This window comes from Nyctereutes procyonoides, unplaced genomic scaffold (genome assembly GCF_905146905.1).
Source record: "Nyctereutes procyonoides isolate TBG_1078 unplaced genomic scaffold, NYPRO_anot_genome, whole genome shotgun sequence".
Lineage (NCBI taxonomy): Eukaryota > Metazoa > Chordata > Mammalia > Carnivora > Canidae > Nyctereutes > Nyctereutes procyonoides.
The window spans coordinates 70439972-70454908 of record NW_026575126.1 but is presented as its reverse complement, the minus strand read 5'-3'; the positions used below and the strand labels follow the sequence as shown (position 1 = coordinate 70454908).

General features: G+C 58.0%; 1 protein-coding gene across 3 annotated transcripts in view; it reads right to left on the bottom strand.

Moving 5' to 3' along the window:
* Positions 1 to 91: 91 nt before the first annotated feature.
* CUX1 (cut like homeobox 1) overlaps positions 92 to 14937 on the bottom strand; it is a 373714-nt gene continuing 358868 nt past the window's right edge. For all 3 annotated transcript variants that reach the window (XM_055339493.1, XM_055339492.1, XM_055339491.1), the window contains exons 15-23: positions 9464 to 9591; positions 8278 to 8344; positions 7494 to 7606; positions 4537 to 4653; positions 3343 to 3426; positions 2611 to 2667; positions 2145 to 2225; positions 1284 to 1348; positions 92 to 1015 (exon numbers count right to left, since the gene is read on the bottom strand). In XM_055339493.1, the coding sequence (XP_055195468.1) occupies positions 946 to 1015; positions 1284 to 1348; positions 2145 to 2225; positions 2611 to 2667; positions 3343 to 3426; positions 4537 to 4653; positions 7494 to 7606; positions 8278 to 8344; positions 9464 to 9591 (782 nt within the window). In that variant the 3' untranslated portion in view covers positions 92 to 945. The remainder of the gene's footprint in view (positions 1016 to 1283; positions 1349 to 2144; positions 2226 to 2610; positions 2668 to 3342; positions 3427 to 4536; positions 4654 to 7493; positions 7607 to 8277; positions 8345 to 9463; positions 9592 to 14937) is intronic.

Below are 14937 nucleotides of genomic sequence, written 5' to 3'. Positions count from 1 at the left end.
AGCTGAAAGGTCCAGCCTGGGCTCCCAGGCATGTTGCTATAGGCACCCACCAGCTTTCTGTACCCCTGGAGTCACAGAGTGGGCACCAGCATAGCTGCAACCATGTGTTTATTTGAAATGTGCAAAGCTAAACATGCAAGCGCAAATCTAACTTATGAGGAGGATCAGCCAGTGGCCCCGAGGTGGCCATCCTAGGATGGCCCACGGCCAGTTCTGCCTTGGCTGAGAAGCACCTGGGCCCCTCAGACCAGTCCTTGGGTCTGAAAAGCCTGGGGCACAGGGCTCACTGGAGACCTGTCCTTGCCTAGAAGCCAAAATATCTTGCTAAAGAAGAAAGCAAACTCACAGTGGGTCTAGAGGCTGGGAAGAGGTACCAGAAACTATCCCAGGCCCTCTGGGGCTTCCCCTCTTCTTGGGGTGGGGTGGGGGTGGTGACAAAGGCAGGACTCAAAGCCTGTTGGCCTGTAAGGAAGGGCCGTCTGTCTCTCGGCAGGGTGGGAGGTGGGGTGGTGATGGTGGTGGTAGATTCTAGGGGAGCCCTAGGGGATTCCAGATCTGGCACAGAGAGGCCCCGGGAATCCCAACTGGATTAACAATGGCCAGAATCAGCATCACAGCTGGTGATGGGAGGTGACTGCCACCAGGGCTAGTGGTCAGGCTGTGGGTGGGTCCCAAGCCAGGTCAGCAGCCTAAGATGGGGCTGCAGGGGGTTTTGACTCAGCCTGGCTGGGCCTTGGGGGCTTTCTGGACCTGGGGGCCTGATGTAGCTGACATTCTCTTCCGGGGGGCCCACGGGGACCTGGAGCCCCTGGCACTGGTGGGTGGAAGGCAAGGACAGTTGCTGTGGGGAATTCTCTAGGGAAGTCTAAATCATTAGAAGCAGCTGAACAAGCAAGGGGTGGGGGATGCAGCCATCATGGTCGTGCCAGGGAGGCCCTGGGGACATCACTGCCACAGGTCCCCGGCGGCTGCTCCATTGTCATTCTCGTGGAACTTGTGTAGGTGATCTGCGAACCTGTTAGGGATAGAAATCTTTGCTGAGACCAAGGGTAAAAAGGAGAGAAGTGTGTGTGTGTGTGTGTGTGTGTGTGTGTGTGTGTCTAGGGGGCATGGAGACCCCCCCCCCCGTGTGACACACAGGGCGGGTGCTGGGGAGCGGGGCAGGGGCAGAATGGGTGGCAATGGTGGAGGGCTGGGCGTGGGGAACAGAGGAGGGGGTCAGGGGGTGGCGGTGCTGGGGGGCTCAGTGCAGGGCTGTGGTGGGACTCGGGTGACATCCTCACTTCTTCGCGCAGAAGGTGGCACAGTCCCTCTCCATGCTCTCACTCCACGCCAGCTTGTAAAGCACCTGGCCGGGCGGAGACACAGTGAGCCTTCTGCCTGACTCGCCACCCCTCCTCAGTCCCCTTCCAGCCCCTGGGCCTGGCCTTCTGGTGGCACAGGACGGTTCTCACGTCCCAGGCCCCAGGGCAGGAGGGCCTCATCAGAGATGCCCCGGTGCCCGCCTGTTTCACACATGGTCAGACTGGCCCTGATCTGGAGATACTGTCCCTAATATCGCTGTGTGTGCCACAGGCAGGGCCAGGACCTGCTGGGCCCTGGGGTCAGAGCTGGAACCCAGGGCAACCCTGTGAAGGCCATCTTGACTGTGGCCCCGCTGGGGAGGGGAGTTCCTGAGGCTGGAGCCTTCCATGGGCATGTCCTACCCTCCCTGACTCAGTGGACTTGCAGACATCACCAGGCCTGTACACGCACTGTGCCCAACTGGACGGTCACTCTGCACTTGAGGAGATTCGGTTCAAGATATCCCTGCTTGTGCAGCCCACCTGGCTGTCCCTTAGTAGAGTCAATCAGACCTGCTTTCCAGCCTGCCTCCGGCTTCCACAGGGGCCATTCCCTCTCCCAAACCCTTCCCAGATGGGCCCCTGGGTTGGATGGAGTCAGCCAGGCCTTTCCCACAGAGCGGCTGGGCTGCAGCCACAGGGCCAGATGGGTGGGCTTGTTGGCCCCTTGGAGGGGAGAGAGGTGGCCAGTAGCCGAGAATGTGGCTTGGGTTGGCCCAGGACGCCAGGCCACAGTAATAGGCCCTTGGAGATACAGGAAGCAAGGTGAAGGCACCCTTGGCCGCCTGCCTGGATACTCACCAGGAAGACCAAGCAATGCAGGAAGAGTGTGTAGAAGAAGCCAATGGTGCGCGCCATCTTATTGGAGAGAACTAGTCGCCCCTGGGAGCAACAAAGTGTGGTGTGGGGATGGGGCAGGCCTCACCCACCCCTGAAGGGCTGCCCCAGGTTCCTGCAGAGAGGCCCTCCGGGCAGCAAGAGGAAGGAAGGGCAGGCAGCAGGTCTCAATTCCACCCTGTAGGTTGGGAACTTGCGCCACAGGAATTCCAGTAAATGGCGCCCCCTGCAGCACAATTCCAGAACCTACCAAGAACCATGCTTTCAGAGGAGCTGTCCTGTAGGGGGTAGGGTCCCTGTTCTAGATCCCACAGCCATTCTTGGCAGGGTCCCTGGAGCTTCTCCAGCCTGGGCTGAGGGCAGGTATCCTTGGAGGCCCAGAGTCAGACATTCCAGTGTGTCCCAGCTGGGCACAGAGGAGGGAACTCACCATGCTGAGGGTGGCCTTGTCCCAAGGGCTCAGGCTCAGGTACTTCCGCTGCCGCTCCTAAAGGGGGAGGGATGATGAGAGGAGAACCCCAAGGGGCCCCAAAGACCCCAGCTTGCTGCAGAGAGGGACCCCAGGGAGCTGCCAGAGGCCTTCCTGGTGACCCATTCCACTCAGTAGGGCAATGAGTTCCACCCGTTCCACTCAGTGGGGCACCCTAGGCTCGCCCAATGTCTGTGTGAGCACCCCTCTGGAGAGCTGCCTCCCTCAGCCCTCTTCCGAGGCCCAGGTTCTGGCTGTGGGAAGTCTTCACCTGCAGGGCTTCCCCAACCTGAGATGAGGCCTCTTGGAGGTCATGTGACACAGGGAGGTTGGGGGGCCTCTTTGCTTGCCTGCCTAACCCCCAAGCGTGGATGTGGGATTAGCCCACTCACTATCACACACCCACAAATAGCCATGAAATGTTCCTGGCACCCTCGGCCTGCCCGGGATGCACCCTGGGCCTCCACAAGACCACAGTGGGCATGGAGGCTGCCCTGGTGGTCTGGGAGTGGGTGTGTGTGTGTGTGGGGGGGGCAGTGTGGCAGAGAGCAGGGTGAGGCTGGGCCTGAGTAAACAGACCAGGGCTGGTGGCATGAGGCATGAGGGGAAGCCTTGTGGGCCGCTGGGTCCTCCAGGCTTCCCGGTAGCCCGCCCACGGCCTGCTCAGCAAGCAGTGTCCTCAGGTTCACGCACCCTCTTGCTGAAGGAGGAGAAGGGGTCCAGGCGCTCCTCGTACTGGGAGGAGTAGCGCAGCTCCGTGTCATCACTGCCGCCGCTCTGTAGGAACAGGAGAGACCAGTCACTGAGGGCCCAGCAGGAATGAGGCGGGATAAGGCGTTCTGGGACTGGCAGGATCACAGGGAGCCTCAGCTTCCCCATCAGCACAGCGCACGGAGGGGGTCTGGGTGGCAGCATGAATGAGGGGGGCCGCGGCCAGAGCTCTCACTGCCCTTCCCGGAGTTCCCACCAGGCGCGGGCCGCTGGGACTCGCTGGGACTCCGGGCGGTACCAGGAACTAAAGCCCGGTCTGGGGCTGGAGTGTACGTCACAGACGGGGCGGGAGCAGCGCGGGCTAGTGGGCCCGTAAGGGGTTGTCCGGGAGTGTGCAGGGTGGCTGGGGGGCGCAGGCAGGCACCCGAGGGGTTCCGCCCCGCCCCAGCCGGGCTCTGGGTACGATGTGTTAGTTTGCGCGGAGTCTGGCGCCCTCTGGTGGCCTGAATGCGGCTCCAGCAGGGGCTGAAGGTCTTGTCCTAGGGAGGCGGCCCCCAGGAGTGTCACTGCTCCTCCTGCTTCTACCAGCCACTCTGTCTCCCCTGGGTGACAGAAGGGCTTCCTCCCACGAGGGGGTCCCCTGTGAAGCCCGGGAGCTGAGAGAAGCCAGGGAGGGCCCGCCAAGGCCCAGAATGGAGTGTGAGCAGGGTTTTATTCTGTTTTCTTGATTGGTTTGGGGGATATTGGACCAAATTCTGGCTTTTTTTTTTTTTTTTTTTTTTAGAATGTAACTTTAAAACATATGGATTCCCCAGGGCTTATCCTGCATGCTCAAGAGCCCTGTAGTTAAATCCCCAGATCCTAGGATCAGCTGGTGGATCACTCCCATTTCATGGAGGGGGGTCACCTGGGGCCTGTGAGCCCTGCCTCTTGCTGTACCTCTCCACCTCCTGGCTGGTTCTGGTGAATGAGCCTGCACAAAGGCTCCTCTGTGGGGGCCTCTCCCCAGCTCAGGGCGGACAGCTAGCAGGCAGGGCAGGCTGGATGCCCTCTGGGCGCCTCTGGGCCCAGTGCTTCCTGGCAGGTCACTGCCTCTGACCCTCTCACCCTGGAGGGCCTGGTTGACCTCTCTCCTTGCCTGGTTCACCTGGGGCTGAAACTGGGGAGGGCACTTACACGGCCTGGGTAGCTCTGCAAGAACTTGATCTTCTCGAAGAGCTTGATGTTGTCTGCACGCAGGCTGTCCAGCTCGCTCTGCAGGGCTTGGATGGTGTGCTGTGCCAGGCGGTTCTCCTGGGGGTAGGTGGGCAGGTGGGCAGGTGTACGGGTAGGGCCCGCGGTGGAAGGGGTAGGGGGAGAGGCTGCCAGGCTGGCACAGGTACTACTCGTCTACCTGGAGCCCTTCTTTGCCTGTGCCCATCTCCCTGACCTTCCAGATGTTGGCAAATCCCCCTCTCCTCCTGTGACCGCACCCCAAGCAGAAGACAGACTTGGGGTGAGGTTCCTTCATGTTTTGTTTATGGTATCATCAACCTTTGGAAAAACTACTGAGATGGAATTCTTATAACAAACATCACTGTCTTTAGGTATACGATTCACTTTTTTAAAGTATATTCACAGTGTTACGAAACCATCCCCACGATCTCATTCCACAGTGTCTTTATCACCCCAAAAGGAAACCCCAAACCCATCCATCCTTCCCTCTTCCTCTACCCCCTGGCAACCACTAATCTTTCTGTCTCTTTTGATTTGCCTATTCTGGACATTTCATGTAAATGGAATCAGACGCTCTGCGCTTTTAATGTTTGCCAATCCAGGAAAAAATTAAAGGGGACCTCATTTTTCAGCTTATCCAAATGCTTAAGTGGATGTGTTCTTCATACTGTTAAAAAATTCAATCAGGGTGCCTGGGTAGCTCAGTCAGTTATGTGTCTGCCTTTGGCTCAGGTCATGATCCCAGGGTCCTGGGATTGAGCCCTGCATTGGGCTCCCTGCTCAAAGGAGTCTGCTTCTCCCTTTGCCCCTCCACCCCTGCTTGTGCTCTCTCTCTCTCGAATAAATAAAATCTGAAAAAAAAAATTCAAACAGGACTAAAAATTACACGGTAGTAGGGCAGTTCCTCAAAAAATGAAGCACAGAATTACCAAATGATCTAGAAATTCCATTTCTGGATATCTACTCGAAAGAACTGAAAGCAGGGGGGCTCCTGGGTGGCTCAGTCGGTTAAGCATCTGCATTTGGCTCAGGTCAAGATCTCCGGGTCCTGGGATCGAGTCTTGCATCAGGCTCCCTGCTCAGTGGGGAGTCTGTTTCTCCCTTTCCCTCTGCTCTTCCCCCTTCTCTCTCTCTCTCTCTCTCAAATGAATAAATAAAATGTTTTTAAAAAATTGAGAGCAGAGGCTTGGAAAAATATTTGTACACCCATGTTCATGGCAGCCCGGTTCACAGGAGCCAAAAGATGGGAGTAAAACAAGGGTCCTTTGATGGATGCACAGATAAGCAAAAAACAAAAACGAAACAAAAAAAGCAACCTTGGTGTGTAGCACAACAGAATATTGCTCAGCCTTAAAAAGGAAGGACATTCCGACATCTGCTACAATGCAGATGAACCTTGAGGACGTCATGCTCAGCAAAATAAGCCAGTTATGGAAAGACAAATGCTGTATGATTCCACTTATATGAGGTCCCTGGGGCAGTCAAATCACAGAGACAGAGAGTAGAAGGGGGGTTAACCAGGAACAGGTAGCGGGAAGGAATGTGGAGTTCGCATTTAATGGGAACAGAGTTTCAGTTTGGGGAGATGAAAAAAGCTCTGGACACGGATGGTGGGGAGGTCTGTACAACATGAATATACTTCATGCTCCTGACCTGTCCCCTTAAAAATGGTTAAGATGGTAAATTTTTTTTAAGACAGTAAATTTTACATTGCATTTACAATCTTTAAAAAGTCAGTGCCTGATTTTAAAAACCCCTAGATTTTTATTTTATTATTATTTTTTAAATATGTTATTTATTTATTCATGAGAGACACACAGAGAGAGGCAGAGACACAGGCAGAGGGAGAAGCAGGCTCCCTGCAGGGAGCCCAATGCAAGACTCAGTCCTGGGTCTCCAGGATCACGCCCTGGGCCGAAGGCAGGTGCCAAACCACTGAGCCACTCAGGGATCCCAAACCCCTAGATTTTTAAAGCAAAAGGTAGAATAGTATAAACTGCTTTTCTTCCCATTTAGTCTGAAGGCCTCCCTTTAAGGGCTGCCTAGCTTCCCGCTGGGCGGCTGTCCTAGTCCTCGAGGGGAGTGTGGGTGTTTCCAGTCCCTGCTGTGAGCAGAGCCATCTGCCCTGGAGCCCAGGTCACAGAAGGTCCCGCTGGACCAGCACCGGGCCTGGCCTGCCCCAAGCGCTCAGCGGGTTTGGAGAGGAAGAGTTGAGAAATTCCATCATCAGCTCAAGCAGTGACTCTCTGAGAAGGATGGAGACCTCCCTGGCTCCTGCTCGGGTGGGCGTGGAGAGCTCAGGGAGGATCTGGGCTGGCTCTGGGGAATCTGCGAGGCACCTTTGCAGACTGCCTCTCCAGGAAGGCCCCCAACCGGGTGCTCTCTCAGTGCCCCAGAGCTCCTCAGCACTTCCAGATTGTTCCTCCTTACAGGGCTCAAAGACCTTTCTCTCTCCAACCTGCTCGTCTCTAGTCCTCCACTTGACTTAGATATTTTCTTCCTGAACGATGGTGACCACTCTCCAGTCTTCTTCCTGGGCCAGGTTCTGTCCTGAATTGGCTACTGAGTGACCCTTCTTATGCTCCATTCTGAATGTCACTCCCCTGCTTAAATCCTCGGGTTGCACCCCAGCCTGACAGTAGAGCACTCCGTGTCTTATTCAGGCAGCCCTGGCCCAGCCTTTTGGACTTGTTGGTCCCCTATCTCTGCTCACTTAGTCTCCTCTACTTTGGGCGTCTGATTCTTCTTTCAAAGCCCAGCATGGCATAACCTCCTCCAGGAAGCCCTCCCTGACTGCCAGAACAAATCTAACCCCATGTGGTTTAATGCCCTGTGACATGTCTCTCTCTCCCAGGCCTGTGTGTCCCCACTGTGTCCCCAGATCCCAGGGGTCTAAGGGAGGGAAGAATGTGACTCACAGCCTCCAGCTCCTGGTTCCGGGCACGGAAGCGCTCCCTCTGGCTGGAGATGATGGAGAGCAGCGAGTCTACCTGGCCCTCGGGGAGGGTGCCACTGGCTGGTGCCGAGGATCCTAGGAGGTAGGGGAGAGTAGCTTGGGGTGGTGGGTGGGAGTCCTCAGGTCAAGTAGCCCCAGCTCTGAGGGAGCTCTGGCAAAGTGCCAAGAGGTAGAAGGCACAGGTATCTGAGCACAAGGTGCTGAGAGGCTGGGGATGGGAAGAGGTGTCCAGGGGAATAGGGATCCTAGGAGGGCAGGGCCCAGGCAGGCTCCCTGCCCATACTGTCTCAGGGTCCCAGGCCCCCATTCCTCTATTCTTGGATCTGAGACTCCTGCATCTGTCAGACTAGGCCCCCCACTCCTGGGGAGCCAAAGGGACACTGGAAGTACTGGGAAGCTGTGAGAGCCCCCCTCCAGTGTCCGGGCCCAGCAGCAGCCCCCGGTTCTTCCTCCATACTGATACCAGAGGAGGCCACCTCCCCAGCAGTGCTGAGCCTCCCTGGGGAGCTGACCACCACCCACCAGCCATTGACAGGACAAGGGAGGCCAGGTTCCTAGGTGGGGGTGTCAAGCTGAGGCACAGAAAAGTAAGTGGGGGACCCAGCTCCCTCTTTTTGGTTGCTGCTGCACTGCTGCACTGCTGGGGTGGGAGGAAGGGATCAGGACTCAGACTGGCACCTCTGCTCCTCCTTTCCCTGTTCCCGCCCTGCCATCCCTGCCTTGGAGACAGGCCGGCCCCTCCTTACCATAGAACAGGGCCGTGGCCTCCTTGATGGGTTCTGGGATCTTCTCCAGGCCGTGCTCAGCTGCGCCCTGCAGGTGGGAGGAGGAGGTGGCTGCTCCGTATGTGCCACTGCATGCACTCTTTCAGGGTGCCAAGCAAATGGGGGGTGAGGAACAGGTGGGGTGGTCTGGTGGCGGGACTGGGCACACCGATGGCCACGAGAGGCCTGGAAGGAATGCCCCACATGGGCCACCAAAGGGAAGGCTGGCATTAGAAATGACAGATACCCACCATTTGCTTCGATGTGGTTGGAACTGGAGGGTATTATGCTGAGTGAAGTAAGTCAATCGAGAAGGACAAACATTATATGGTCTCACACATTTGGAGAATATAAAAAATAGTGAAAGGGAATAAAGGGGAAAGGGGAAAAATGAGTGGGAAATATCAGAAAGTGAGATGGAACACGAGAGACTCCTAACTCTGGGAAACGAATTAGGGGTGGTGGAAGGGGAGGAGGGCGGGGGTGGGGGTGGGGGTGAATGGGTGACAGGCACTGAGGGGGGCACTTGAGGGGATGAGCACTGGGTGTTATTCTATATGTTGGAAAATTGAACACCAATAAAAAATAAATTTATAAAAAAAACAAAAACAAAAACAAAAACAAAGGGAAGGCTGGGTCTTGGGTTGACCCCAAGGCGGGAGCTTAGCGGTGGTGCTGTCACGGGGACACTTGACCCTGCTAGCCAGCTTGCCCCGTGGCCTGGGCCAGCCCAGCTGCTCTTTCAGAGCCCCATTTCTTCATCTAGAAAATGAGGTGGATGACAGAGCGACCTCAAGGGTGCTGTGGCCTCCAGCTTTCCCTGATCCCCGGGCCTCAGGTCCTCTAGCTGTGGGATGGGTGGGTAATCTTGCCTTGCTGTTGCCTATGGCTCCATGGACGGAGTTTCAAGCCGGTGCGGGGACACAGGGTGCCTTGTGCCAGCCCGAGGAAGCCTGTCCCCACGCCCGTGGCCTGGCCTCCCGAACCAGGCCTTTGTGGTAAAGTGTGCAGGCAACATTCAAAGGCTGCAGGGGACAGCCTGGCGGGCCTTGTGGGGCAGGAGGACTGCAGGTGCCTGAGTTGTCGGCCAGTTAACCTGCGGAGTTGTATTTCACACAGCTCAAAGCTTGGGGCGGGGGGTGAGGGGGCCGCGTGGGGGGTGGCTCACCTCGGCGTCCGGCCGTTGGATGGACTGGATAGTGCTAAGGTCCTGCTCCAGGCGGGCGATCAGGTCCCTCTGCTCAGCTGCTGTGGCCATGGCCTCAGTGACGTGGACCTGTAGCTCTGCGCAGCGCCCTGTGCCAAAGGGAGACGAGGCTGTCAGAGGGAGCCTGGCGTGGCCGCCGGTGCCTTCCCCACTCTGCCTCTCCACCCGCAGCCTGTGCCACTGCCTGACATCGCTATTCGGCCGCAGGGCACTCTTGGCCCTAAGAACTCAGTAGGCTCCTGAAATTCTCTAGGAGGGGAAGGGGCGCAGGGCAGGGATTCAGGAGGAACGGGTCCACCTTGGCTCTGCCATGACCAGCAGGAGCCTGGCCAGCCCCTTGCCCTCTCTAGGACTCACGCTGCCTCTGTCAAGCAAGGCAGGGGGATGGAACCCAGCAAAGTCCAAGTTTCTTCCAGGGCTGATGCCCTGGGGTAACGACCAGAAGGAGGCCTAGGGGTAGGAGTAGGGGAGAAGGAGGTGCAGGCAGGGGTGGGAGGGCCCCCTTTACATCCAGCAGGAGGAGTGAGGGGTCTTGCGTCTGGAGCTGACACCAGACTTGCTTGGCCTCTCCCCCAGGAGGCTCCAGCCCAGCAAGGGGGGGTGGGGTGGCCCCTCCAGGAATCCCCTGACCCACAGTCTTTACCCTCCCCCACCCAAGTGGCAGGTGTCGTTCTTGCAACAAAAGCCAATCCAAAATAATTCCGTATGAAGACTTTCCTGTCCTTTTGGAGGACGGGGGATGTTGGGCAAGTCTCCCAGTCCAGGCCCTGGGGGGTGCCGTCAGCAGCCAGTAGCAGGGCAGACAGCAGGCACCTGGGAGCAGCCCCGGGGGGCCTTATTTCTAGATGGCGGGAACATATCTTGCTCAGGCCACAGAGAAGGTGGTGGAGGTGCTGTCCTGTGGGGGAGCCCGCATGGCCACCAGGGGGCACTGTGGCACCAGGAATGCCCTGCCCAAGGCTGCAGGCCGTGCGCAGGGTCAGGAGAACGGCCAGTACCCTCCCCTTCACAGGGGTCTGTCCCCCGCCTCGCAGCCTGCTGACCCGCCGGCCGCTTGGCCTTGGCCGCGCTTAGCATCCTGGGCTAGGGTCGCGGGCAGCTGACCTCGCCCCCACCTGCTCCATCTCCTGGTGCCCACCTCACGCCAAGCTCTTTACACATGTCACGACCATCCAATCAGTCAGAAAAGGTGATCCCCATTTTACAGATGAAGAATGGAGCCTCTTGGTCTGGGACCAGACCCAGGGGTGTCCACGCCCTTCCCCACAGCAGGGTCCTCACTGGGTCAGGCCCCAAGGGGGCCTCTTCCTTCAGACATTGGTACCTGGCAGGTAGGTGGTGGTGGTGGAAGTAAGGGGTCCCTGGTGGGGTTCAGAGAAGTTGGTCCCAAGGGCAGGGCCAGGTCGCCGAGGGAGAATTGTGGGTGGCAGGGTTGGGGTGCAGCCTTCAGGCCGTGGGGACAGAAGGGACAGGTTGGAGGGGCAGGTACCTACGGTGGGGCGGGGAGGAGGGGCCTGGCCAGAGGGAGCCGTCATCCCCGGGGGGTGTGCAGGGCGCCTGGTGCCGAGGGGACCAAGCACAGCCTGAGGGGTAGATCCAAGGCCCGCGGAGGATTCCTAGGGCTGTTTATCTGCTGTCTGCCTGCGGCCGTTGCGGCGTGGTCTTGGTCAGGCCCCCAGGATAGGAAAACCCTGCAGCTCCTGGAGCCATTTGTGGGCATGGGGGGAGTGGAGGGGGTGCCCGGCCCGTGGTCCCTGTGCACTTGTGCCCATGCCTGCTCCGTCGGGGTGGGCACGCGGTTCCCTGCCCGAGGGCCCTGACAGCAAAGCCTCCGCTCTGGGCTGCCCTGGTGAGCTGGCCTGGAGGGCCTGCCCCACATGCTGCTACAAATGCCCCCTAGACACTGGGTTGGCCATCAAGGGGGGTCTCTGGGGGAGCAAAGCTGAGTGTCGGGGGCGGCCGTCCCTGAAGAGGGGGCTCTGGGCGGAACTGAGGGCTGGCCTGCGCTCCCAGCAGGCATGCAGGGAAGGGGGCGGGCGAGGGGGCGCCCGAGGTGATGCCATACATACGGCCGAAGGCAGGCCCCGGGGGTGCTGGGGATGCCAGAGGCTGCAGAGACAGAAGCCAGGCTGGACCCTAGCAGTGAACTGTCGCTCCATGCTGTGGGGACGGGAAGGCCAGGCAACTGACCGTGTGGGCACCGCCAAAGGAAGGGGCCTTGATTACAGACCCTGCTCAGAGACACTGTCCTGGAGCCACGTAAGTCTTCAATGTGAGGGTCCCCTGGCTGCTACCCTCATGCTTTCACTTGCCTCCTCTGCTGGGGGGAAGGAACACCTGGATCAACGAGTTGGGGGGCACCTATTCAGGAGGCCACTTGGTGTCAAGGGAGGTCCTGAGCTACACTCCAGCAGAACTGGGCTTGAATTGTGGTCCTGGGGCAAGGCAGTAAAAGGTACTGGAGACAGCTGGGACCCCTCTGTGCTAGAGACTCCAGAAGGTGAGGCCTGTGCCTGGAGTTGGTTCCCCAAAGGGGAGTACGAGGTACTAGGGGAGCGGCAAAGGGGTTGTGAGGAAGGGGCAGTGGGGCGCATGGCCTGAGGCCAGAGATGCAGGCTGGGGGGCGCTCAGGCCCCGCTCCCTATCTGTTCCCTCCAATCCCCAGGCAGCCAACAGGAAGCCCAGGGACAGCTGCCGTGAGAGTGAGAGTGACTAGAACCTTCAGGAACGCTGACATTTTAAGGGGTGTCCCAGAAAAGACCCAGAGAGGAGATGGCAGGAAGCAGGGTGTCAAAGTGCCAAGTCGAATAGGCACAGCTGGTGAATCAGGAGGGGTGGCCGGGGGCTCAAGGAAGGCTGAGCAAGGAGATGGAGGAAAGCCCTGGTTGAGGTGGTGGTGGGACTGGGGGCAGCAGGGCTGTGGGGGGACCTGGGGACAAGCCCGCTCTGGACAGGTGGCAGATGGCGCAGCGCAGTGGGCAGAACCTGGTGCCGGGTGGTGCTCAGGAGTAGGGCGCATGGATAGATTATGGTGTCTAACAAGACAGAAAGGCCGGGGCAGAGGGAGAGGCCTGTTGGGGGCGGGAGTAGGGCAGACGAACACCACCGGGCTAGAGAGAGGACCCCTCGCCTCTGCAAGGTGGCCCCCTTGAGATGGGCCAGTTCATAAGAACCTGTCCTTTGGGGGAGAATCTGGGGAAGCTTCCTGGGGGGTGCATTTCACTGAGGGGAGAAAGAAATTAAAGCATTGTCAAGGTCAAGACTTGAGCCTGGCTATGACTTCAGGTCAAGGCACGATTTCTGACTGTGGATCGACTGAACACAGACACTCATCGCAACTGGATGGCAGGCCTGGGGGTTTTGTGCTCACGGCTTTCCCGAGGGTGGGGGGGGCCCCCGCATTATTGAGTCAGCCTCCTGCACACCAGGTGGGAGCACTGGAGCTGCTCGTCATCCACCAGCTCTGCACCTGTCTGTCCCCGCAGGTGGCCAGAGAGGAGTGCTGAGAGCTCCTGTGCTGCAAGTGGCAGCCCCTCGCTCCTAGGCCGGGGGACCCCAGCCAGCGTCCACCCTCCCTCCTGCAGCATCACCTCTTGTGCAACTTTCCACAAGCACATGAGCGTGTGTTCTGCATCTGAAACACATGCACACTCCTCTCGACTCTACATCCCCCCCTGCAAATCTCCCTGAAGGAATCACCTGTTCTCAAGTGTCCACGTCCCTACACCTTTCCCACCTGACTTGGGTGCCCACTCTGCCCACTTCCTTGCCAACATGACTGATGACCTCGCACCTCGCTGCATCCTTGGCCCTCATCTCACCGACCTGCCAGCACCTGGCTTCCAGGTCACCACAGCCTCTTGGGCCTCTTGCCCCATCGCTGCTCACTCTCTTTCCTTTGCTGCTCCTTCTCCCTGCTAAGCTGGCAACGCTGCGGGACCCGGGGGCCGTCCCGACCCGCCTTTTCCTTCCCTCACTCTGGCTACCATGCAGGCCACTGAAAACTGGTAACTCTCCAGCGTGTCCTCCAGGCCATCCCTCTCCCCAGGCTTCCAGTGTGGAGTCCAAACAGGTCCGAACTGGAGCCTGATGCCCACCCCTCAAACCTGCTTCACCCCAGCAGGACCCCTTTTGCACAGCCAGGGAGGTGGTGTCCTCAGAGCTGGGGGAACAGAGGCCAGGCCACCGTTCAGTGGCTCAGCCCAAAGCCCATCCTTGCTCTTCTCTATCACTCCTTTCATCAAATCTGTCTCAAGTACTATTTTTTGCTCTACCCTCAAATCCAGAAGCCAATCACTTTTCACCACTGTGCCACCTGATGCAAGTCATAGCCTCTGGTCCTTACGGCAACAGCCTCCTTGCTGATTTGCCTTCTTTCACCCTCATCCCTACAGTCTAGTCACAAAGCAGCAGGCAGAGAGGGCCCTTCAAACAGATTAGACCACCCTCTGTCCACACCTTCCAATGGACCTTACGTCCCCCAGAGGAACAGCCAAAACTCTACAACGGCCTATCAGGTCCCACCTCCTGCCCTGCCTCTCCCTCCTCTCTCTGACCTGTTGCCTCCCACGTTATTCTGGCTCCCAAGCACATTTGCACCACAGGACTTGCACTTACTGTTTCCCCTCTGCCTGGAATGTTCTTACCTCAGGCATTGGCATAGTTCATTCCCTCCCCATTGTCAAGACCCTGCTCACATGTTACCTTCTTCGTGAGGCCTACCCTGACCACCTGATTTAAAACTTTAACCCCTCGGGGCTCCTGGGTGGCTCAGTGGCTGAACATCTGCCTTTGGCTCAGGTTGTGATCCCGGGGTTCAGGGATCGGATCCTGAACCAGGCTCCCTGCAGGGAGCCTGCTTCTCCCTCTGCCTATGTCTCTGCTTCTCTTCCTGTGTCTCTCATGAATAAATAATTAAAATCTTAAAAATAAAAATAAAAAATAAAACTTGAACCCCTCTGCTTGCTCTTCCAGTGCCCCTTACCTTGTTTTTATCCAGTAACATTTACCACTGCCTAAGGCCCTATTAATTCCTTTATTTATCAGGACTGTCTTGTCTGTTCCCACCGAAAGGCAAACTTTGTCCCCTGTTATAACTACAGCCCCCAGATCAGTGGCACACTGTTACTCCTCTCTGCCCATTAGCTGAATGTCTGAGGCCATTCCTCCCAGTGGAGAAGCACCCATTCCTTTAGGTGGAAGGCTGCAGAGGGTATTCCTAGGGGCTCAGTCTCCCAGCTTGGGTGAGAGTCGGCTGGACACAGACGGCCAGGGCCTGGCATGGCCAGCTGGCCTGTGCTGGTCCCACCATCCAAGAACTGAGCAGGCCTCACCTGGCCCTGAATTGGGACTGCAGATTTGCTAGTGCAAAACCCCAGGGCGACCCTGCACTTTGGTGTCCTCTCCCTGCCTCCTGCAAAGGCTGTTTCCCATTT